At 35.9% G+C, this 26,178-nt stretch overlaps 1 protein-coding gene across 2 annotated transcripts; it reads right to left on the bottom strand.

Annotated features, from left to right (window-relative positions):
- Positions 1–4,730: 4,730 nt before the first annotated feature.
- On the bottom strand, positions 4,731–21,139 carry LOC110719038 (rRNA biogenesis protein RRP5-like). Of its 2 annotated transcripts, XM_021897951.1 has the most exons (21): positions 20,887–21,138; positions 20,564–20,772; positions 19,576–19,716; positions 19,293–19,469; positions 18,593–18,692; positions 18,091–18,200; positions 17,868–17,990; positions 17,712–17,783; positions 17,111–17,203; positions 15,547–15,660; positions 15,346–15,468; positions 13,286–13,471; positions 12,382–12,456; positions 11,525–11,661; positions 8,760–10,351; positions 6,669–8,277; positions 6,465–6,553; positions 6,219–6,382; positions 5,692–5,922; positions 5,521–5,604; positions 4,731–5,434 (listed from the first exon to the last, which is right to left on the bottom strand). In XM_021897951.1, the coding sequence occupies exons 1-21, from the start codon at positions 21,017–21,019 to the stop codon at positions 5,327–5,329; spliced, it is 5,670 nt and encodes a 1,889-aa protein (XP_021753643.1). In that variant the 5' UTR covers positions 21,020–21,138; the 3' UTR covers positions 4,731–5,326. The 2 variants fall into 2 exon arrangements, with proteins under 2 accessions (XP_021753643.1, XP_021753642.1); XM_021897950.1 differs by lacking the exons at positions 4,731–5,434; positions 5,521–5,604; positions 5,692–5,922 and having other exon boundaries at positions 6,219–6,374; positions 6,458–6,553; positions 20,887–21,139.
- Positions 21,140–26,178: the final 5,039 nt, after the last annotated feature.

The raw sequence follows: 26,178 nt of genomic DNA, 5'->3' as shown, positions 1-26,178 counted from the left end.
CAGGTGAAATAGTGAGAGGAGGCTGAGTACCTAGTTGTTGAACAAAGAAAGGCAACATGGAACCCAGTTGACCCTGTTCTAACGGCTCTTCTACAGCATTTTGAGGAGCAACGATTCCTTACATTGTGCTTGGAGACGATGAACCTAGGCAAACTTTCCGTCTTTTCCTCTCAATTGAGCTTGAATGAGTTGTCGAGCCTGACCTTGTGCACCAATTAGTAGCAAATTTCCTCTTTGGTTGATTCTTGATGTGTTGTTTCATTATTTCTTTCCATTCAGCCAACCTGTTTATTTGGCTTTGCATAGTAGGGATGACCACTGGATTGATTTCCTTCAGGCCACGCCTAGCTCTGATTGTCATATGTGTATTTGGTTGGAGGGAGTTCGAGATTGGCCTCTTGTTAGGACTTTGATCTAAATGCTCCAACTTTTCCTTTTTGTTTGAGGTACCTTCCCCAATCCGCAATTCCCCTGTTTCAGCAGGGTGAGCTCTCTTGCTGAAACAAAGACTTGGACTTGGGTCTTGAATTGGACCTTGACCCCCCCCCCCCTCCACTAGAAGGACTTTCAGAAGAGGATGAACTTGAACTATGCTGAGAGTTCTGCTTAGCATTGTTGTTAGAGGGGGGATGCCCACTTGTATTTTCACTACCAGAAGAGATGTGATAAGGAGTGTGCTATATATGATGAAACAGAGTTTGGAGAGGGGTGAGGATACACTCTGAGGTTGACTCGAGTAATTATGAATCTCTCCACATCTTCTAGTCCCATGACTTTCTTCGAGTACAAAGGAGTTTGTGTTCTGGCTAGCAGAAGGTCATAATTTAGCCTACAGAGACCCTTTATCCTATAGCCGACCTCCCTGTGAGCTAGCTGAATTTGGGACTTGCAATATGGTTGTCTATGTCCAATTTTTCCACATCCATGGCAGAAGATAAAAACTCCATTATGAGAAAGGTCCACACCGCCCCGGCAGAAGAGACTTCATAAAAGACTCCTGGGATCAGTGGTTTGCTTACATCAATCAACACCTTTGCCCGTAGCATACTATGCGGTCTATCATCCATAGAAGGCTAGTCTAATTTGATTATTCTTCCCAGTCTTTCCAACGCTCTTCTAGCAACTTGTGGCTGACATTCTTGAGTAGGAAGGCCTTCCACTCTAATCCATATAGATGACTCAGAGAAGTCCATGTCTAAGAGGTTTGAATCCATTGTCCAGCCTTTAAAAATTATCATTGTTCCCTTACAGAAAGTTGTTCCTAGAGACATAAGATTGACCCTATCTTCCCATGAGGTGCAGAATAGGAAAAAGAGATCTTTGGAGTGGTTGACTTTTTGAACTTTGATATGAGTGTTGGTTTTCAGAACATGTCCACCCAATTTTGGAGTTGGACTTCAGAGAACACTCTTATCATCTAAGACCTTTGCTACAACTGCAAGGTTGTATTTATCTACTCAAAATAGGGGGATGGCTGCGTTGATTCATACTAAAGAGGGCTGAATCGGAGGGAAGGATAAGTAATAGTAGAGAAGAGAAGAAAAGAAGAAGAGAAGGGGTGAATAAGGTATACGCTTCTCCAGTAGAAAGCTAGAGAGAAAAGACACTCTCAACTTTTAGAGAGAGAAGGTATGGAGGCATTTCTCTACACTGTCATAAGGAGTGACGCTTAGCCCAGCAAAGTGCTGGACCAGCACACCAATTTTATCAATATTAAATGTTATTGGTGGGCCCTTATTTTGTATTGGTGTGTATTTTGTACGTATGAATTTGTACGCCCATATTTATACATTTTTGGCGCGTTTTCCAAGACCGTTACAACGATTGGTCCGTTATTATGCAAATGAGGTTGAATAACATGACATTTATGATAACATGACAGAGGGTTAACAGAGGGTTTGTCTGATGATGACATGACATTTATGATAACATGACATTTATCATGTATTGTCGTGTTGACATATACACTGTCATATTGCAATATGTTTTTTTTTTTTATATATAGACATAGTTATCTTATTTATTTATATTGTCATATTAACATATATATTGTAATGTTGACATATACATTGTCATAATGCAATGGGGTTTGGGGTTTAGGGTTAACATGGGGTTTCAGGTTTGGGGGATTGCGTTTTGGGGTATTAGCAACGAGGTAGAACTATATTGTCATTGAGTTTGGTGTTAATGTCATACCTTTATTTCTTAATGTTGATATTGACATCAAGAACATAAAGTGTTGTTGGCATTTATTTATCATATTTTCATTAATAAAAGAATATTATTTTAACTATAATTAGGATAAGTTGAGTCTCATTTAAGGTTGTTAAATGCATTTCATTTTATATTAGGATTGGTAATTGAGTTCAATTCCAATAAGGATTGTATATATGATTTAACTTTCAATTACATTGTTTTGAAGGAATTGTATCTTCGATAAGCGCAATTACTAGATATATCAAGGATCACTATTATGGAGATAATAAGTTCGTTCTTTTGGGTCGTCATTGTTTGGTGCTAGATATGACAAATGATCTTTGGGCTAGTTAAAAAGTCCAAATCCCAATAGAATGGATCCTATGAGGTCACACAACAAGGGTATTGGGTTAAACAATTAAGAGACCCATTAATGGGCCTCATGAGATTATGACATACCATGTAGAGTGTTGAGCTAGAGTAGTGTATTTGGGATAAGGTGTTTAGGCTTGACATGGACTCTTATTTAGAGATGTGAGTTATAAATAAGATCCGTGCCTAGGGCTGAATAGAACAATCAACAAACAGTAGATTGTGAAACAAACAACCAAGTCCCAAAACCCTAAACACTCTCCTCACCTCACGACCCCTCCCTCTCCCCTCGTCCGTACGTCCGGCGCCCCCTCGTGGTGGCTCGTGGTGTTCGTCGTGGTGGTTCGTGGTTAGCTCGTGTCTCTCTTCTTCGTCGAAGGCTGATTGCAGCGTTCAATCACGACTAACTAGCATTAGTGGAGGTTTAATTTGTGCCCGTGGACCAAGTAGAGGAATCACATTTGGGGTTCTTTATCTCCCATTGTTCTTGCTTGATTGCACATGGAATCACGCTTTAAAGGTACAATTATATGTTCTTTATGTGTTATATATGCATTAGATCTTGGGATTAGGTACTGTATAAATATGATTCATGTTTTCCCTCAACTAGTACCTATAAACTCCTACATGTTTGACTATAATGAGGAATGTTAATAGTGTTTAAATTGAATTTCAAAGGATTCAATTTGAGTTTCAATTACATTGTTAATAGTTTTTAACTATAATTAGGATTGTTAAAGAATGTTAATCGACATTTGAATATCAAAGGATTCAATTTGGATAAAGGGGCCTTCAAAGGATTAAATTAGGATTAAAGGCTTCTTCAAAGGATTCAATTAGGATTAAGGGTCTCTTCTCTTCAGCTTAAGTTAAGTTCAGTTCAGGTCCAATTAGCTTTTAGTTTAGTTCTCATTTCCTAATTTCCTTCTCTCATAAACAATTCCATAAACAATTCATTAGGATTTGATTTGAGTTGAACTCAATTGAACTGAACTGAACTTGTTAGGAATTGAGTTGACTTGAACTTATTAGACTTTGTTAAATGTAATTGATTCTAAGCATTCCATTAGGGTAACAAAGTCATATCCAATTACCAATCCTAATTGAGTAACAAACCATTTAACAATCCTATTTGAATATTAATTAAAAGAAAAGTCCATGTAACAATAATTCACTTCAAAAGTTGTTAGCGATTCTAGTATAATTGTAACAGTTATTTTCATAAGTGAATAAATTGTTGTCAATTGAATGTAAATTACTGTCATTGTCAGATTAGTTTACCGTCGTTACATTTATTTAGTTGTAAATTACTGTTGTTAGCAAACCTTTTAAAAAATTTGATTATGCATTTTCTCAATAATTAGTTGTATCATAATCCTATCATGTTTCTTAATTTGCTGAGTTGTCCCACTGCTTAGTATTTTGGGCTCTATCAGCTGAATAGCTAAATCCATGTAGTTGATCAAGAATAAAGGTAATTGGTTCTTTATGTCGTGAAATGATTGTGATTGGTCCATTTTGGAAGGTTTGGATTGATGACATGGATGATTGGTTCCTTTATCATATTTATTGGCTGTTTGTGATTGGGGTATTCTGGGATGTTTAGATTGATGACATGGACTATTGGGTCGTTGTCTATTTTGGGAGGTTTGGATTGATGACATGGACTATTAGGTATAAGGTTTAGGACATAGGGAAATGGTAGACATAGTTAAATTTTATTGTTATGTAAACATTTAAATTATCATATTTCAATATGTTATTGTCATATTTTGCTTCTATTTGTCTTATGAAAATAGAGATCAGTTATTGTTATCTGTCATGTAAACATTTATATTGTCAGGTATTTTGGTGTTATTGTCCTACGTATATTCCTTTGAAACCCACCCATCCTTGATTTCGACTACCTTAGGCCATCCACACAACCAAAAAACCCATCTTCAAAACCCACCCGTCATCGAAAACCCAGAAAACGGCTGGGTGGTCGAAAAGAAGAAAAATGAAAAAGGGAAGAAAGAAGGGCAGCAAGTTGATGGGAGGGGGAACGGGCAAGAATTTGGTGGTAGAGCAAGGCCATTAATGGTGGCTTAGAAGAGGAAGCATTGAGGAGAGAGAATAAAGCGGGAAATCAAATTAAATTAGGGAAGATGACCAACGGAATATACATAATGAAACGAGTAGATAATTCTCTTATAGTTGTATAAATATATGTATGAACAATGTCAATACAACCACAATACTTTCATTTAATGTGAAAATGACCTCCTTACCCCTGTGTTGGTCCAGCACTGTGTTGGGTGGAGCCGACCTCCTGTCATAAGTGTCATATGTTGCATTATGAGGTACGAACTTACGATCTTATGATTGCAATTTTACCACAACACAAATTAACAATGGGTACTGAGGTCAAAGTAAAACAAAGTTTTCATTATGATCATGCAACATTCAATGTAAAACGAGAGATACCTTGAAGAAAGGAGGAGGAGGAGGAGGAGGGGGGGGGGGGGGGGGGTTGGGCATGACTGAGATCACTTTTTACCCAACTGCCAAGATCAGTGTCTCTACCATGTGCGTTAAAACACCACTCAACAATCATGTTGGTCAAACGTCTGCCGTACATGGGGATTATAACGACGGCAATCGGGCGCCTAGGTCCTCTTAGTAAGAGATGCTACATTACAAGACTGGGAATGTCCCCCTACTAACAATAGGGAACATGGGAAGAAAGATGAACAAAAACAGCACAGAACAGTCAATGTCATATTGCAGATGTCTCTGCGTATTCCTTGGCCTTCTTAATAACATACTGAGCCCGGTTTTCATCACCAAGTGACTTCTCATATTTGTGATACTTCTTGAACAAGAACTGCAATAAAATATAAGAGATAAAGAAAACAATGAGCAAAGATCACACAAAAGTACACGGACATTAAAGAAAGAAGATGACTGAACCTTCATCTTCTTTGCAGGAAGGCTCAAACTCGTTGCTCTTTCAAACAATGCACGTATAATGTCAACGTCACCCAATCGAATTTCCTGTACAATGAAAATGCAAAGAACGTTAGTTGTAAAGTTGAGTGTGAAAGAAATGTTATAAAACTAGAAAAGGTTAGCAATTATTACCTGATCAAGATAAACACTCCACAGGTCTCTTCTCTTTGGGTATTCACGCAACATTTTCTCAAATATAGAGCGGGCTTTATCAGGAACCCCAATCTTGAACTGAAGGATAGCAACTTGTGAAAGAAATTGTATATGTTCATGCTTTGGGAGAGATAGAAGAGCACGATTCATCATCTTATCAACTTCTTCTGGATTTTGCTTCAAAAACCATTGAATTCGCCTCAGCCATACCTAAATATCAGAGTCAACATTTGAACCAAATTATCCTCCTGTTTTGGGAACATAAATATAAAGGAGGTAATAATATAGAGAAGATGGGTGTGAGTGTTGGTGGTTGAGGAAGGGGTAAAGGAATAGTTACCCACCATTTCCAGTGTAATACGTCACCCACTCACTCCCAAGATAAGGGCAATAATACCCCTACCATCACACCACTATCACCTTCCCTCTTCTATTCAATTTATCTAATCAACCCTTTCATTCCCTCTAAACCCATTAAACAAGGCAAGCGAAAATTAAAGACATACCTCGCATGACTGTTTAAACTTTTTAACCATTTTGTCAAGAAGCTCATTAGCCAATTTATGCTGCTCTGTCCTTTCATACAATCCTAATAGCTCCAAATGCAATTTTAGGTGATCACAGAACTGCAGTGCTCTTTGAAATAGTCTCACTACTGCCTCCTGAGAGGCCATCAGAGTTAGAAGGCATGAATAATGAAGGGACAAAGATAAATAGAAAATCAAAAAATCATGAAAATAAGTACCTCGGAGGATTCCCATACTGATTTTCCAGATTAAGGTATGCGACCCAAACGTTCAGCTTCTCTGTTTCACAAGTGATTTTGATTGTTTTCAAGGCCCTATAAACATGAGACATATGGTCTATCAATCAGAAGGTATTATAGATAAAACAATAACTGCACTGGAATTAAAGCATCATTAATTTAAGCCATGAAAATCAGAGATATTTATCACCTTTCAGCCACAGAACGGGCTCCCTCAACATCAGCCATAGAAAGCATAAATTGCATGTATTTTATCCAGACGAAGCTGCTGTTTGGAGAGCTTCTAACTGCTTTCTCAAACTCATCGCTAGTTCTAGGAATATCAACCTCAAGCAAACGTTGTTCAGCAGCCCTGATTTGTTGTTCCTTCTCTTCCTTTGCTTTTTTCTTAGCCTGCCTGTTGCTCTTTTCATCAATAGCATTGGAACCATTAGCAATTGTTTCCTTGTTGTCTAGTTGGTCAAACATCTCATCATCCTCCATGTCATCAAGAGTAACCTCTAGAGGAGGCACAGATGCCCTTGATTCCACTTGGATAAGAGCTGATTCATCTTCAAGTTCAAATGTAGAATCAGAATATTCAACTTGAGGCATGTCAACCTTGGCATTTACCAGAGTTATAGAGTTATCAACTGAATCAACATCCATTTCATTATTTCCATGGTCTTCATCTTCAAAATATGAAGACTTCATTCCAAGTGATATGCGGTGTCTTTCCACATCCACTTTTAAAACTTTTGCAGTTACCCTCTCTCCTGCTTTAAATTGGTCGTCAAGATCATCAACATGATCATCAGAAATCTCTGACACGTGACATAATCCAACCAAGTTTACATTATCAATAACAATAAAGAGACCAAATGACTCAACCCGTTTGATCCTGCCCCTTACAACATCACCAACATTCAGACTACCAAAATTACTCAACTCGGATCTGCTATTCTTATTATCCGCCTTCAGAGTAACTTCAACACGCTTTGATAAAGGTTCCACAGATAGAATTTTCCCCTTTACAAGTTTACCAACAGGAAATTCTTTTACAGGATCCTCAACATATCCATCAGACAAGTTAGAAACCTTGATCATTGCATCTATATTCCTGGAAAGCAAAATGAAGCAGCCCTTTGGAGTAACACTCTTAACATAACCATTCACCACCATATCAGGCTGAAGGTCTCCAATCTTCTGAATACAATTGCTACGAGAGTCTCCATTTATAGTATCCTCAAAGATGCGAAATGATAAATCAATATGGACAGAACTGTTAGCTAAGTAGTTGATTTCTAAGACTTTACATTTAACAAATTGACCTTCATTATAGCCAGACAAGGGATCAGATACCGGGGGATCAGCAAGTTCAGTGTAGTGAACTTTACCATATATATGGGGTCCTATCTGCACAAGAATGCCACCGACACCAGGAAGAATCTTCCACACTCTACCACCAAGAACATCTCCATTGTGAATATGACACACTTCCTTCTCATCTGATGCAGAACTTTCTAATCCATTGGAGATAGCAGAAAATGAACGCATGACTAAACGCAGAGACTTCCATTCACGGTTCATACTCAATATGTACCCAGAGAGAGCAGCCCCCAACCTGAAACGTTTCTGAAAATTCTCAAGGTCACTAGGTTCACATGCACTGTCGAGAATAAATAGCTTAGCCTTCACTTGTCGAGAGACTGCTAACCAGACCCACTCTTTATCAACTTTATAGACATAGCCACTGACATGCTGTCCTACAGTGAAGTTGAAATCCTCAGCCATTTGCATCTTCTCAATCTCAGTAGAGCCTGAACACAGTATTAAAATGAAACTTTAGGAAGGGTGAAAAGCAGAGGATGAACACGGTAGTACATATTTAATAACAAGCAACATACACAAATCATTGGAAAATAATTGAATGCCTTTCTACATCCCATTAGAGAATACATTATTCTATTTTGTGCTGAAAAACTTATTACACCCATTCCTTGAAACAACATATTGTTAGTCTTAGTCCACAGTATTTGATACTTACTACCTCCGTTAATTATTATGTGCAACTTTGGGGTATTATTTGTGAGATATAAAATATTCCAAAGTTGCACATAATAAATTAACGGAGGTAGTATTTAATGGATGTGCTAGTGGCTAATGAAAATTAAACTGCACCTCTACATCTAACAATAGGACATAAGTTCTCTTCACAATTATCAAATTAAATTAAGTTCAGATTTGGTAGAAAATGAAGAAAAGTTAATTTAAGCACAATGAGGAGATAGTGCCAGCTCACCTGACAGAATTGATGGTTTGAGAGACAGTTCCCATGGGCTGCCTTTTTTGTTGTTCACTGGCTTCACACTATTCGCAACAATCCTGGCAGTCAATGTCTGCCCCACTTTATACGCAGAAAAGGGATCTTCCACACCAATCTCATCATTTACCTCCGCAATGTGAACTCTACCACGAAATCCCATCCCAAACTTTAACCACATCTCAAGAGGTTTAATATCTGTAATCTCTGCATGGACCAGAGAGCCAATATCATAGCCAGACCTCTTCTTAGCCTTCTTCGAAATTGAAGTCTCCAAAGACCCATTACAGGATTCAAGAAGCAGAAGTAATCTCCCAGCTGTTAAATCACTTGGAAGTGCCATGATAGTTGCAACAACTGTTTCCCCAGTGGAGAACTGCTTCCGTCGTAACCTTTGCATATTATAATCAGTTACCGCTGCATATCCAACAGAATAATTATGTTCTGGTAAAGAAAGTACCAAGTAATCCTCTTTTACTACTTCAACTACAGCTTTTACTGTTTCATGCAATTTGAATTCCTTGGATTCTCTTTTCCGTTTCTTCTTAGCTACAGTAGCTGCACAAGCATTTCTTTCAGATTTCTCAACAAATTCTGGCTTCAAAGTCAGGTCAACTAGGCGTTCTGACTTAGAAACATCAAGAACTACAGCTCTTACAGTGGAGCCAGTTTCTAGAGTCTTCCCACCCATTTGATGCTGCGAAATAAAACCAAAAACATCACTATACTTCTCAAAGCTGATAACAACCCCAAAATCCTTTGCTTCATTGATTCTACCCTCAACTACAGATCCCACATTCAAATTTTGTGGCCAATCCAACTCAGAGCTATTTAAATTAGACACTTGAAGTGCAGCAATTTTCTCCTCCGTTGAGAAATATGATTGGAGGAAGGAAGTATCAGTAGATGAGCAATGGGACTGCTTCAGTGACAATGTTAAGCGATCACTTTCATTGTTAAATTCAAGAATATTGCAGCGTACAGACTGCCCAACAAAAAAGGCTTCAGAAAGATTAGTGTTTCTGTCATCTAGTGCCTTTTTCCTTGGGGAGAAGCCGGTCAGACGACCAAGAAATCGGACAAAACATCCAGTTTCAATTAAGTTACATACATATCCATTGATCACAGAGTTCAGAGTAATTTGTGAAGTATCAGCAGGAAGATGTGGTATAGCATGAATAAGAGAATATTTTGCACTAAGTATTAAATTGTGTCCTTCAATATCTAGAACCAGCAACTGAGAAAGTTCATGCCCAGGCTTCAAGACTGACTTCAGCTGCACAGACTGCCTCTGATGGTCAGCTAAATGTTCAATATATACTGTTCCTTTCATGTTTCCTTTTACATTTACATGTAAATATATGGCATTGGGCATGACAAGCTCAACCACTCCGGATACCACGCTACCCAACTTGACTGCGTCATCCTCCGAAACCTTTGTAGGTGAAATGATAAAGCTAAGATTGATACGATGTGAAGCATGACATGAACTTGTTACTCTGCATTTAACTACTTGCCCGACATGGTAACTTGCGGTTGTGTCACATCTTGGCTCTAGACCAAGCTCAGATCTGTAATAAGAACAAATACTTAATTACTGATCAGTGAAACTCAAGTACGAATAAAAATTAGCATAGTTGAAACCTATCCATCAAACAGACATCACCTACAAGTTCATGGAAGCAAAAAAAAAAAAGAAAAAAAAAACATCAGCACCATTGAGATGCACATATAGAGAAAACAGGAGCAATGAGATCGATCTAGATCAAAGACGATAAAGATAAGAATAATCTTATCAGCGAGAAAAGAAGAGCTATGCTCATAGAGGATGAGTTAGCGTACTATAACAGTGTATAAAAGGTAAATGGAAGACAAGAAAATGATCAAGCTTATTATGATCTTAAAATCCAAAGACTGAGCATTTGATACTTTTACTTTTATTTTTGCCTCAATACTAGCCATATTTGTCAATATATGATCAACAGAATATTTTAATAAAGATTTCATGACTATTATTTTAATTAGCAATGTCAATATATATAGAGCATGATGACATGATCCAGAAGCTTGGACAGTCCAAGCAGGTCTGCACATTGAGTAATATCCCTTTATTTCTAGAAGCTTTGTCAAAATAAAATTGAAGGATCATCCCCCAAATTAACAAATGATAATATAAAGAATAACCAGAAAACCCTAGCATCAGCAAAGGTTAGAACAAACAGGTACAATCAATCAATAGGTAAACAGGGGAGCTGTTTTCGTAAATGAATGTACAAATTTGGAGAAATTATAAGTTACAGGGCACTCAATAATTGACATGATTCAATAAAAGATATGACAGACTACTCAAAGAAGAGCAATGTCATGTCTCAATTATCAATAACCTGTTAACAAATGGATTAGCAATGACATGTAATATCTCTATCACCGATAACCTGTTTACAAATGGATCGGGCATCCTTCACGAAGAAGGGTCTTATTCAATTACAAAATTCAAGGGCAATTTAAGACAGATAATAATGTCGGCATTCCATTCGCCATTAGAATGTTATCAAGAGTAAAAACCGAATCCAATCAGCAAATACTTCATATTACTTCTGTACACCACCAACCATAACATTTAATGTGACAGAAATAAGCAAAGTAATCGCATTTTAACAAGAACATAGCTGAAATTTACACAAAATCAAGAACATAGAATGAGATCATATCATTAAAATAAAATAAAATGAAAAAACTATTACCTAGGGGCAAATCCGTGTACTCCATTGTAAAATCGGACAAAGCATCCAAGCAAATCAATCTTCGAAATCCATCCATGGGTCACTAATCCTTCGGTTGCATCAGTATAAGAACTAAGAATGCTAAGCTTTGATTTCACCTGAAGCAAGCCAAGCTTAACATAAGACACGAAAGGGACAGGAGAAGCAGAGGGGGGAAAAAAAACCAGCAGAACAGTGAAAGAGTTGTATAAAGCTAGGGATATTTAAAAAAAATAATAAAAAAAAAAATAAAAAAAACATATTATGATAGATTTGGTTATAATATGTTTAAAAAGTGTACACATATGTATGTTCAAGAGCATTCCGTGATGTAAAGATTGCAAATTTAACTTGTATAAAATGTCGAGTAACGAGTGATCTAAAATCACATCACTGCAAACTTTGCACTACCTATACTACCGTACTGTCTGTTAGAATGAGTTATTAGAATCCCCAAGCATGGTAATACAAGCAAATTTACATAACAGAAAAGATTTTCCTCAGACTTACATCACTTAAAATAATTCAAAACTTGCTATTCCTTAGCAATTAAAAAAAGAAACGGTTGAAAAAAAGTCATTGTAAAATTGACATTTTTTTAGCAACACTCCCTCTTCTCTTTACAAATAAAAAGACACACATAAGGCAAAATGACAATTAGATATATGGAAAACAGACTCATATATCTAATTTTCAGCTTGCAAAATTAAGCTTCCAAGAATGGCAAGAACCACAGTTATGATGGCAACCAATGGTGCCATGCTGCCATCTTCACACTAGAAATTGCAAAAATATTTATATAATAATTAGACCTTCAAAAGGAAAAAGAAGGAACTCACAAGTGTTTTCTTATGAGTAAGCGTTATTCTCTTTGACTTGCAACCAAGAACACGAAAGACTAGCTCCGCCCCAACCTGCACAACATCAATAACATTTGAAAAATAAATAAATAAAATTCGGAAAAAAATATTTCAAAGGGTAGATACTACTTTATTCTTTTCAATGGCAACAAAAAATTTTGGATTTCTCTATCTTCTCCTTATCACATAGGGCTCATTGATTTGTGCGCCCATTACAATTTACACTCCCACCCCCCAATGTAAAGCATATCAAAGACAACCGAGGGCCCTTATATAACAAAATTAAATAAATATTGGATAACAAATTTCAAGAAATATCATTTTAGCCTAAAAAAGAAACCACCACTCTGTTCCATGCAGATTCCCAACTAGAGATGATGCCCTCAAATACCCTTTCCTAGATATTCACAACACTAAAAGGGCAGCCGCATCTCATCATATGATTTCCTTTATGAACTATTGCACCAGTTAGGGCGCAAATACCCCATGAGAGATCTGGAGAACTGGAGTAAACCTAGTTGATCCAGCACAATGAATACAGCCTGTTCCAAGAAAAAGGATGCTTAAAAAATACAGCTCCCAGAATCTGCATTGCCAAGAGGTCCAACTGTCCCATACCCAAGCCACATACATGGATAAAATATATTAATCATCATGCTCCCCCTTATATTACTAAACATGATCTACAACATACTTTGGAAAATTATGTTCACACCATTAATTAATTGACATGTTACTTTAGCAGTATATAATTTCACTACCATGTGACAGAAAATTGTACTTTATTAAAGTCATATTGGATAAAGGAAAATATGCAGCATTCCAAGGCCTAAGCATTGTTTTAATCCGTTGAAAGTATATCATAGAGCACAATGGATAACACCTTAAATTTTTTGCGAGGCTTGTCAATATCATATTCAGACATATGTGGTAGAGGACAATGTGCCTTGACACCACTGGGAAATTGCACAAAAGCACCCGAACTGTTGACGGCAATAACTTTAGCCTTCACTACCATCCCAGGCTTAACATCTGCGTGAGTAAAGACTGCACCTTCAAATGCACTAGCCTGCTCAGAAAGAAGGAAAACGGAAAAAGTTAAATCAAATTATTCTTGGGGAGACATAACAACCACACAATAGCAGATATATTATACGGAATATGCCAAATATTTCCCAATATTAAGGGAAAATCTTGGTCCCAATCTCCAGGGACGATAAACTCAGCTAGCAATATTGTGAGAGTACAACTATTCATCATAAATTCTGCAAAACACTATGAAGTTTTAGAAATGCCAATAAGTCACTGTGGTCATATGATGGTGCCAAATTAACTTTCAGCATTTTTATTCCCCTCACTTTGCAGCAACCTTTTTTTCACTTTCTTCTGTCTAACCCAGTTATCAGCTTTTCTTTGTTATTTCCGAATTCCCAAATTTTTGCATTCCTGTTTTCTTTCTATCACATACTTTTCACTCATTCGGTTTATCAGGTGTGTGACACAGAACAATCATTGTTCAGAAGTTTAACTCATCATTAGTGGTTTTCACCCAGTTTTCTGCTTTTCTTTGTTAGTTTCCAATCCCCAATTTTTGGCAATCCTTTTTTCTTTCTATTAATCTATTATATATTCTTCACTCATTCATTTGGTTTATCAAGTATATGACAAAGATCAATCATTCTTAGTCATCATCAGTGGTTATTTTCTATATATTTTAAGGTTATCTAATACTTCCTCCATTTTCTTAAAAGCAAATTGCACCATTTAGTGCTTCTTTGGTTTACATAAAAAACATAGTAAGTGAGAGTTCCTAGGAAATGCAAAATAGGTGAGTTGTTTGGTTGTGAAATTTGGTGAAATGGGGAAAGTGGAACTTCCTAGGAATATGTAAGAATCTACTTACCTAGACCCCACAATATGTAGTAGTTTACTTACCTAGACTCCCCTAGGTAAGTAGAAATTTCTACGGGAAGTTACTTTCCCTGGTACTAATCAAACAATTTTATAAATTTCCAATAAATTTGATTATGGAATATAATTCCCATAAATCATAAATTCGTGCTTCCTATGTTAACCAAACCAACTTGCCAAAAAGGTTATTAATGTAAAGATCCAACACCATTCATATTCTAGGCATATATTAGACATGCATATCTGCTTATTTTTCCAAACTTCGTAGAAGACATGTATGATTCCCATCACCATGCATGACAAGAAATAACAGACGCAAGATAAAACATAAAACACCTCTAGAGATGCTTGATTAAAGGAGCTAAAAGTACCATCTTGATTGACAATTAATTGCTCATAATATCAGTGGAGGTGAGAGTGTGGTCATAAGTTGTCTTTCAGCACAATTGTAATACTTTCAGTGTTAAAACACCGTATTATTAAGACATCACACGAAGATGAAATGTTTTCAATTGGTTATTTAGCTAAAGAAATTGAATGGAATGCCTACAACAGATTTCAGCTTTCTATTTTTCTTGAACTTAACCTACATTGAAGTATCCCAATAATTTATCTTCCATTCAAAGTTTCAAATATTCCCTTGTTCCATTATGAGTGAAACGTGCATTTTGTCTGTCATTTTATAAATTTATATACACAAGTTTTTGGATTCATAGGATTGTAGAAGAAAACCTTGAAAAACACTTTTTTTGCAGCTAATTGGGCAATGAGCCAATGAGAATGAGAAACAGTACATTACAGAACTAGGAATAGAAACTACTTTTTATTTAAAGAAAAAAAATAGGAATAGAAACTACTTGAGCAGTTGAGCACATGCCTATAGTCCCCTAATCATGATAAGATACTTCAGCCAATATAATGACAATCATATCTAGCACATGGTATTAAAATGTAAGAACAAAATCAATTACAGCAACCAAAATTCTTCTTTATTTGGATAAGAGCATGTAAGCCAAAAAGATAAAATCAAACCTTCAAGACACCCATTGCAAGCCCTTCTAAGTGCCTAAACCCAAGTATTCTTACTCGAACATCAATCCCTTCTCTATAAGACTTCTCAAGCTTATGGACGTCTTTATCAGCCACATCAGAAATCTGTAGAAATGAATCACCCTTGGCATCCAATGTATACATAGATAGCTTTTAGAAAGATAAGGAAAAAGAAATACATACAGTCACATATGCAGGTGTGGGAGCTGGAGACGAAGGGATTTCAAGCAAAAGGCCCCAATCTTTATCTACTCTGATTACTTTAGAGTGTTCATATATCTCTCCTGTCCTGACATGCTGCATATCAGATACAAAATTCAATAAACAAACTCATATAAAAAATGTTTATAAACATCATAACAAATCCTACACTGGTCCATTCCGAAAAGAATTCAACTCTGTAAATCTTGGCAAAGAAGATGCTATAAATTTCTACCTCTTGATATATGTATAAAATTCTGAAAACAATCACTCTAAATTTAACCAATTAGCAAAACTCAACGTTTTTTTTCATGCCAAACCTAGTACATTAGTGCAAAAGATTGAAAGCAGGCAAAAAGAAGCAAGTTACAAATGAAATTTCACAAAAACATTAAGAATGTAAGAGTTGGCCAACAAAATCATCAAACCCTCGTCCACGTAGTACAGGCTACATTGAGATGCCAATGCTAACTATTTACTTCATCTTCAGTAGTTATAGTGACTGTTAACACTGTTTAGCTTTCGGTTACAATATTTCAAATTTATCACAATGTCACTAACATCAACCTTAGTTTTGGGAAAAGCAGATCCATTTACTCCCAAATCCCTGTGTTAATAATTAATTTATTCCAGCTTACTTAGATAAAATCAACATAATTTAAAATTCCTGCATCTCTGAGCTTCAGATAACTGTCATTGGCTTTCACTCACAACAAGACCATTTTTGGCGGATGAATCTAACCCAAGAGTCATGAACAATGGCTAAAAATTGCTAGATATGAGATGGAAACAAAGATATAGAGACTCTGACTCCAGATCTGTAACTTTTAATCAAAAAGGTTGTATGTGTTTGGCTACCTCTCCCTCACTCATTAAACCACCAACACCACACCATAATACCAATACCTCCCTTGCTACCACCACAATCACCATCTTTACAATCCCCAAATCCCAGATGAAAGTCCTTGTTATTTCCTTGCTCTTGCTTATCTTGTCTCTCTCTCTCTCTCTCCCTCAACAAAGGATGAGTTTTAGCAGTATAGAAAAGGAAGAAAGTCAGAGAGATGTCACTGAATGACTGAGTGAGAGGGCAGTGGAAGAAATAAAAATAAATTGCTTGCTGCTGAGTGTTGAAAGGGTTAGAAGTTTGTCAAGTCAGCATAAGTTAGCTTGTGTTGTTCTGTTTGCACTGGACCATCTCACCAAACTTATGGTGAGCCCATCCAACACTTTTCCCATTTACAAGTATACTCCTGATCATTACATGTATCAGACTAATCGGAGCACTAGAACTACAGAAGTTTTTAGTCAAACAGCAAAAAAAAAGGCAGAACAACAATAGGCAAGGTCACATGCACTTTAATTATGATTAGTTATCTTACCAAGAATCCAGTAATTAGAGATATAGAATTTAAGAACTTGTTTGGAAACAAGCCAAACATTATATCGCAAATTCAAACGCTGAACAGCCAGATAGCATCCTACATTTGCATTAGCCTAAATTTTACACAATAACTACTTCAAAAGAAGCTACATAATGACTTACCGAAGGAGGAGCCTTGTTGAGAAGAAGATGAGGATTCATCGTCAACCCAACAGCCCGACTAGACGGATCAATGAAGAGGATTCGGGCATTAACCTGCATATATGGAGGATCCTTCGTTAATAAAATATTGGATTTATCAAATTAAACATAACATAAATAAAAATATAACCAATTCTTGAGACTGGAAGAGGTATACGTGAAACTGTATTTAAAAAAGTTCATTGGAAAAATCTTGCAATATACCACAAAGATTGCCTACATCAAGGTGGTAGGGGATGGCTATAGTACCGGTAGCACATCTAAAACTGAACATACAAACTTAAAAGTCATTTGGGATTTTTAACATGCATAGACAATTACTACTAGACAAATATCTATTATTTTGCAAATATGTACATGAGGCCTTAGAAGAGCTTGGTTAATCAAATTGTGTTCATGTATGATTCATGTGAAATTAAAAGTCAACTACAAAAAAAATGCCCAAGTGAATCAAAAAAAAAGGTAGGAGGTGAGTAGATTTTAAGAAACTGAAACAAAGAAAATAAAGCCAGAGGGCGCATAAAAGAAGCATATGAAAAACAAAATGGCTTTTAAGTCTTACCTTTTTGTTTTTCTCATATTGCTTTTTCCAGTTAGATGAAGGAAATGCATTCTGTAGGTGAAATATATCAACCTGTATAAGGAAAAGTAGGTTGCTTTAGACAAAAAATTAATACTTCAGTGAAGTTCTAAATGAAAGAGAATTGAAGATACATACAGTTCCAGTAAAATAAGTTAGAAATGATAACATGATCCCATTTTCAAGAGTAGACTGTATTCGAGCATCAACCATCATGCCAGGAACAAGAAGATCAAGTGAGATACCCTTAAGATCTTTCATCTGCAAACAAATTTCAAAACGAAAAATTGTCAAATAAAAAAGTCACAAAAGAAAATCCAATCTATTAGACAATAGGGAGCACCAAATCACAAGGTCTTACCACACATTTAGACACAATGTCTCTATCAGTAGACAGATAAAGTACTTTACGAACTTTATCAATTTTTTTAACTACTCCCTGCACAAGTTGCCCTGGAGTCAACTTGGCATCTGCAAAAAAAAAATCATAATTCATTATAGAAAGAAAACCAAGACAAGTCTTTCAGGCATCTGAAATAAATGAAGATTATGCCCTGAAAGAATAGCATAGGAAAGCACAAAGTCCTCTGCTTTTGTAATACTTCTTGGCAGTCTAAGTACTATATCCCCTTTTTTGCCCCCTAAGCCTTCTTAGTTCTTACACAGCTAACACTAACAAAAAAGAAAAATGAGAGACGGTTTTTATGAGGAATAAAAGAGTTGATTTAAGAAGAAAATAATATATAAAGGAGAAAATTTTGGGAGCATTGGAAACACTAAATTTGGCAAAAATCCTTAGTAACCCAAGACTATAATTGTCCTAATGTCCATGAAATGTATGAAAAAAATATCACTAGACCAACCTTCATTACTTTTCTTTGGAAAAAATCCAGTAAAAGAGGACACCCCAAAGTCGAGAATGTAACCATGATCTTCAATGCTTTTCACATTTGCGGTCAAAATCTGTTAACAATGATAAAAGTCAATAGTCACAAAAAATTAAGGATGGATAAGGTAACTGCATGGATAAAAACGACATCTCAAGTTCTCACATGACACAACTATTGGATACGCAGCACATGAAGTGACAACCAATTCGGACCAGGCTATGAGAAAATACATTTGGAACCAACCAGAAATAGAATAAATACATTAGTACATACACGAACCTTTATAAATAATGTATGCAATGGTCTCAAAACAATACCTCATAAAATAAATGCATTAAGCAACACTATGAGGCAATAGTTATACTAGCAGTGGCATTTGATTTTCAGCAGAGGATTGCATAGTTGGTTAAGGTCCTGTTGTCTTCACCGGACCTCTACCAAACTAAAATTCTTTTTCATGAATTTGATTTTACAGGTAGCAGTAAAATTATAGATAATAGTTAAGGTCCAGTTGCATAGTTGGACTGCACAATTATAGATATTTATGGTCAAACTAACACGTTATAGACCGCAGAAAAAAAAATATGGTGCAACTATTTAGTAAAGTGGAAAATATGATACAACAGGGACACTATCAAACTCATAAAAAATAGGTAATCAAGGTAATGCGTACCATCCCTTCTTGAACTGCATCCAAAGAGTAGCCCTTGTGCAATAAAGAAAGACGTGATGAAAGCCAAACCTTCTTCTTCCCTGTCTCTTTCTTATCATCATCATCCACTTGCAATACAACACATGACACGAGCTGGCCCACATGATATAGGCTAGCGAGGGAATGACCCTCTAAATCCTGGTGCAAACAAGAAAGCAAAAATACAACATAAGCAATTATATTGCCTCCCAACAGAGCAAGTCTGGGACAACTAAATAGACCAAAGAGATTCATATAGCCATACCTTGATACTATGTACTAAAGCCGACTCAACTGCTTCACTAGCTCGGACTAATCCACGTAAGCCACCAGGAAGGCTTACAGCAAGATCTTTCTCATTAACTTCTGCTACAACTCCGAATAACTTCATTCCCGGAGCAATGTTCTGTTTCATACAAATTAAATAGTAAAAATAAGTCCAAATTACGAAAACAAAAAATTACATAATGCCAATACACAAAGCTAAATCAAACCAATACCATAACATAAGAAATAACAATCGTTGCGATTAGAAAGATGAGGAAGTGAATAGTTTAAAAAAGAAGTTATGGTTCAAATAGCAACTCCTCCAAAAACAAGCCTTAGTCTCGTTATACGAAGCACGACATATTAAACCCTCCAAAATCTTGCCTTTTAGTTTCATTTCTTGCTCACTCACTCTTCTTCTTCTCTTCAGGTATTTTCACAAAAAACAATCTTTTTCATTTGCATTTCTTCAACACCTAATTTCACTAATTATGTAATCATCATTTTTTTTTCTTCGAACATTTGCAATTTCTTATCAATTCATCCTACTATACTTAATCAAAATCAATTAGGATTTCAGAAATGATTATTTTCTGATTACTGGGTTTAATCTTTCTAAATTTTGCAGAATTACTTGTGGAAACCGATGAATCAGAGCGAGCGGTACCTTTTCAGCTTCAATTCGACAAACCAGCATCTTCCCAGATTCTCTCTCTCTCCTACTGTTACTAATTTTTTTAAAGTTTTAATTTTTTTTGTTCTTCAATTTGATTATATTGTATTTTGATTAGTTATGAACATGTCAATACCATGTTATTGAATTTGGTCATCATCAATTACTTAAAAACAATTGGGAGGGAGTGGAACCTAACCACTCAAAACTGATCCCGAATCGGGATTAGCCCAAAGGGTGGAACACCAAAAAAAAAATCAATTACTTAAAAACAAACCTAAGAACAGCATACATTAATAAGTTAATAACATACCTGAAAAGTAATCTTATTTGCAAACCTAGGTAATTTTCCTGAAATCCCCTCACCAAAAAGCGAACCAAAATCATCGTCAATCGTAGTACGAACATTCTTCTTCTTCTTACTTTTCGTCCTCTTTGAATCCCTTAATTCTGTATCAAATTCTTCATCGACTTCAGCTTTAATCCCATCTCTTTCCTCTCGACTCAACCTACTTCCCCCTCCTAAACAATTATCCAACCAATTAAGATTAGATAAACAATTATTCAACAAATTAAGATTGAATTGATGAACAAATCAACGAAATAAACAATTAATTGAAGATAAATTAATCAAACCTCTTGGAAAATCGGGAACATCATCATCAAATTGAAGAGAAGGAGGTTTATCATCAGCAGATTTAACAGGTTTATTATGTTGACGTTGTTCTCCAGATTTTCTCTTGAGATTCCTCTTGATTAAAGGCGCCATTACTGTAGAAGTTTGAGGGGAGAGAGAGTGTATGAATTGAAGTGAAACAGAGAAAAAATGGCGTTTGAGAATAGAGGCCGAGAGCAACGAAAGAGGGGTTTGCAAGGGTTTTAGACACTGACGAGTGAAACTAACAGAATATTACGCCCATGACCCGACCCGCGAAAAGCGGGTACGTTACCCGCTTTTCGCGGGTCGGGTCATGAGTATCCAATTAAAAGCAAATTTTTTTTTAAAAAAAAAAAAAAAAAAACTAATAAGTGTTATGAAAAATTGTGTGGATATCAGATATCCTGTTTGTATATTTCCAAAATATTCTAGATAGTTCTAGAGTTTAAATTATTGCTTACACAAACTTTTAAAAAAATCGGGTGTACAATAATTATTGTACATCCATTTTAAATCTCTCTTAAAGTGATCAAAAGTTACCTCTAAAATGAATAAAAGTTACCCTAAGATGTATAAAAGTAACCCAATACAAATAAAAATAATCTACGTTTTATTGGTAAAGAATCACATTTTAAATAACTAAAATTCAATTATTAGTGATTGAAAGTAATTTTATCACCCTTATAAAACTTTTCTTGTTCAATTTATAAAAAAAAATCATATTATGTTCAAAGTTACCCAAAAAAAGGCAAAAAGTTATCCTAAATTGGCTTAAAGTTACCCCTATACTGCTCGATGTACACTAATATTAGTGTAAACCGGATGTATACAAAAGTTTTTGTTTAAACAAACCCTAATTATATTGTATATATATATACCTCATAAATTGCATAGATAAAGGCTTATCTATTCTGTCTCTAATTTCTCTGTTATTCCCTTTATTTTACAACACGTTAGCAACACCACTCTAGCCAATTGAGCATACAATACGAATACAAGAGCCCTGCACGTTTGATTATAGCCATATATCAAGGATAAACAAAGGTACGCATATACTCCATATTATGCATAATTATTAATCGATTTCCCTATATTGGTGTAGATATATAAATATGTATGCAAGTTGGATTAAATAAGTTATACTTCATAACAACCGATAATTTGTTTGAAAAATTTTGATGCACTATGATTCAATGTGCCTAACTTGTATTGGTTTTTTTTTTTCAGTGCTATAGTTTGTATTAATAAAGTCACTATTCGTTACAAGTTCTTTGCATAATTCTATTGTTTATTTGGATAGTTGAATTCATAAATCAATAGTTTTGGATAATCTCGCTTACTTTTGTAATTGATTAAATAAATGACATAATTATTGGCCTTATATTTTGCTGTCATAGGATTATTTGTTTTTAATCATTCATGGCTACTTTGCATCTTTATATATACTTTTACAATTTTATAAATTTGATTATATATTGATGATTATACCCGTGTCATATGCGTATATCATTGTATGTATTTACAATTCGCTGTTTGTTTATTTGATCACATACCTTTTATCGATCAACTCTTAATTATCTTTTGTGACTTAATTTATCAATATCAATCATATTTTTGCGTCATCAATTCTTTACGCCAATGGCTCGATAATATTACAAATTAAATCTTTTAATTTACTTATAATTTACTTATTGTTTGATTAATGATTTGTATGGTTATATCAATTACCCATGTGAATCGCTAAACATCGCCCGCAAATTACCATATAAAGCCCACAAATATGATTTGGTGTGACCATTATGCCCATTTTCTAAAATTGAAATAATCTCGGTTTAAAAAATGTGGAGCCGTACTGGCTCGCCGGGGGAGACCGGAGGGCAGGCCGGAGATGCGGGGGACGCCGGAGGTACGTCGTCGTCGACGGAAAACGAGGTAAGTCACCGTTAAAATTCACGGTTTACCGTCGAGTGGCTCCGGCGCCTAGGATGGACGCCCAAACCGTAGCCTGGACGTCCAAGCCAGACGCCAGAACCACCAGAGTGGCGTCCAACCCAGACGCCCAGACCACCAGACTGGCGTCCTGGCCAGACGCCACTCTACTGGCTGAGGCGGCCCTGCCAGGCGCCAGTCCAGTGGCTGTGGCAGCCCTGGCAGACGCCACCCTATAAATTAATTTTTTTTTTCTTTTTTGATTTTGTTGTTGTTTTTTATTTATTTTTTTTTAAAAAAAAAAATCGAAAATGATTTTTTAAAAAAATTCGAAATGGGTTTTTTTTAAAATTAATTTTGAAAATTCGAAATAGGTTTTTTTAAAATTAAGTTTGAAAATTCGAAATGGTATATTTTTAAATTTAGTTTGAAAATTCGAAATGGTATATTTTTAAATTTAGTTTGAAAATTCGAATTGGGTTTTTATAAAAATTAAGTTTGATTATATATAATTATGCTTTTTTTTTGTGTTAATTCTGTGTAAATATAGAAATTAAATGTATTATCCGTTAAATGTATTTATTGTAATATATAATTGATGCAGGAATATGGTGGAGACGGAAATGATTACAGTGGGATATTTGGACATGATGGTCCATTCGAAGAAGCTCAACAGGCGATTGATTGGGCAAAACAGGTTGCAATTGCAGCTGGATTTTGCTTGGTAGTAGTAACTCATAAATCTCAACGGGATGGTAGAATGGATCGCATTTTGAGATGTGACCGTTATCGCAAAAGAGAAGAAAGAGATTTTCGTACAGCCACTCGGTTTGATACAAAGCGGAAAGGTTGTGGGTGTGAGTTCAGAGTAAAGGTTCGACAACTACGGAGTCGTGACGGTTGGGAAGTGATTGGTTACTCTAAATGGGGGTATCACAACCATGAGATGATAGTATATGAAGAGGGTCATCGACAACTGAGCGACTTAAGTCCTGCTGCGAAACTAGTTGTGAAAGAAATGAGTGATGCTCAAGTCAAGCCTGCTAAAATATTAGCATCTGTGTTAGAGAAATTTCCAGAAGACCATCCAAACCGAAGACACATCTACAACGTCAGACAGCAACTCAGGTTTGAACGGTCAGAGGGAAGGAACCCTATACAGCAGCTGCTACACCAGGCACAATCACGTGGTTACCTGTTCTGGTTTGATTCTGATGAAGATACAGCGGAGGTGACTCATCTTTTCCTTGTGCATCCTGATTGTGCTGATATGATCAAGTCTTGGCCATTTGTGATTTTGATCGACTCAACGTACAAGACAAACAAGTACAAGTTCCCACTGGTTGAGATCATGGGGATGACTCCAACGAACCAGAACTTTCTGATTGGTCATGCAATCATCAAGGATGAGACGGCTCCAAGTTATTATTGGGTGTTGGAGAAGCTGAGAAACTACATCGGGCCTAATGTTCATCCAGCAGCCATCGTCAGCGACTGTGAGGGAGGTCTCTTTGCCCCCATAGCAGAGCTGTTTCCCAAATCGAACCACTTATTGTGCACATGGCACATCAACAACTGCGTGAAAGTGAAAGCCTACAACCTTTTCAAGAAGAATTTGGAAATGGCAGAGAGATTGGTGAATGGTAAGTGGCGGAAGATCCTACAGGCTACCACAGAGGAAGCGTATGAGCGAGCATTGGCTAACTTCAGGGATTCTTACCAGTGGTGTCCGGCACTGGTGGACTATGTGATGCAGCAATGGGTCCCTCACAGGGAAAAGTTTGTCAAATATTGGACAAACCAGGTACTTCATTTTGGGAACACTACAACATGTAGAGTTGAGAGCGCTCATAGAGCTACCAAGGACTGAATTGATTCATCGACCGCTGCTTTAGATACACTGTTCGATAGACTTAACAAGTCAATTGAAACTCAGAAGAACGACATCAGGAACTCTCTAGAGGACTCCAGACGACGACATGGTACGATGTATAACCATTTTATATTTAAGATTCTCCATGGTCGTGTGTCGCACTACTGCTTGGGGTTGATTCTCACTAAGCTGAACAGGATGAGGGACTTGGCTGACGAAGTGTATGCTCGGTGTGGGTGTGCTATTTCAGTAACTCATGGATTACCTTGCGCATGCACCATTATCCTTGTACCACGGTTCTCCCTTGGCGGTCGCGTGAGACTGTCACCACACCGGTCAGAGAGCTAGCTATTGCGTTTCTTGGGTCGTCATACAGACATTTCATCCGACTAGACATGTCATCCGATTTTCCAGTGCCACCGATTATACCTCGGTGGTACATCATTCGCACAGCGAGCGTAGAGGGTTGGGATGCGCTATATCTTTATATTATCAGTTTAAGCGTTGCAAAACAGATTAGCAAGTTTGTTACATGTAAAACAAGAGAATTTAATATCAAGATTCTCATTATTACCAAAATCTTGATATTTACCAAAGTAATCCTTGAATTTTAACTTATTTACTTTCTTTTATTTACAAATTAAACCCTTTATTTTCCTATAAATACCCCCCTAATTCTCAAGTTTTAAACACACCAAGAATTCTTACAACTTTTCTCTCTAAAAATTCTCTCTAGAAATTCTCCTCTAATCTTTGTTTTAGTTAAAATCTCTCTAATTTAGCTTTATTATTAAGTTATTAGCTTATTAAAAAGCAACTTATAATTAAGTTGCTATTTAAGTATTGTTATTATCTTTAATTCCTATAAAAAAAACACAAAAAAAAATTTCAAGTTCAAGTATTGTTGTTATTATCTTTGTTAAAAATATTAGTTTAATTTCTTAAGTATTCCTATTCTATCTTAAAACCAAAAAAAAAAGTTTATTTCTTAAGTTTAGCTTTATTTTTCAAGTTTATTTTCTCTAATAAAAAATAAAAAAAAAGAGTTCATTAGCTTCATTTTGCTTTAGTTTCTTTAATATATCAAAACTCCAAAAAAAATTACTTAGACTCTTTAATTTCATTTTAACTAAGGAGTGATCATATTTTCATCCTTGTTAAACCAAAGAGGTTATCCAAAAATTGCTACATCTAGCTCAAGGTATTTTCTTCAATCTTTTCTTAATTTCCTTAATTATTATTATTATGCTAACTAATATGTTTGTTTCCATGTGATGTTACCAATAGGGGAAATGATGATATAGGTGCTAAATTAGCCCTAAATTTTTCATTACTCCACATTAGAAAGCCAAGCCTATTGGTGAGGTGATAGGTTACAAAAGAGGGGGGTAATTGCATTTTGCATTGCATCTTTTTCTAATGCATTTTAAATATGAAAGGTCAATACATTCATGTGTCTGCCTAAAGC

The sequence above is a fragment of the Chenopodium quinoa genome, unplaced genomic scaffold, assembly GCF_001683475.1.
Source record: "Chenopodium quinoa cultivar QQ74 unplaced genomic scaffold, ASM168347v1, whole genome shotgun sequence".
NCBI lineage: Eukaryota > Viridiplantae > Streptophyta > Magnoliopsida > Caryophyllales > Amaranthaceae > Chenopodium > Chenopodium quinoa.
The sequence above is the reverse complement of the archived record's forward strand: the minus strand, read 5'-3'. Positions and strand labels throughout refer to the sequence as shown.

What these genes read in the sequence shown, in the direction of transcription:
- LOC110719038 (XM_021897951.1), bottom strand. Translation starts at nt 21,019, where the DNA reads ATGGCGCCTTTAATCAAGAGGAATCTCAAGAGAAAATCTGGAGAACAA. An exon ending in CAAATAAGATTACTTTTCAG is followed by an intron (nt 19,717 to 20,563) that starts GTATGTTATTAA and finishes TGTATGAAACAG; the next exon opens with AACATTGCTCCGGGAATGAA. An exon ending in TTACTCATAAGAAAACACTT is followed by an intron (nt 11,662 to 12,381) that starts GTGAGTTCCTTC and finishes GGCTTGCTTCAG; the next exon opens with GTGAAATCAAAGCTTAGCAT.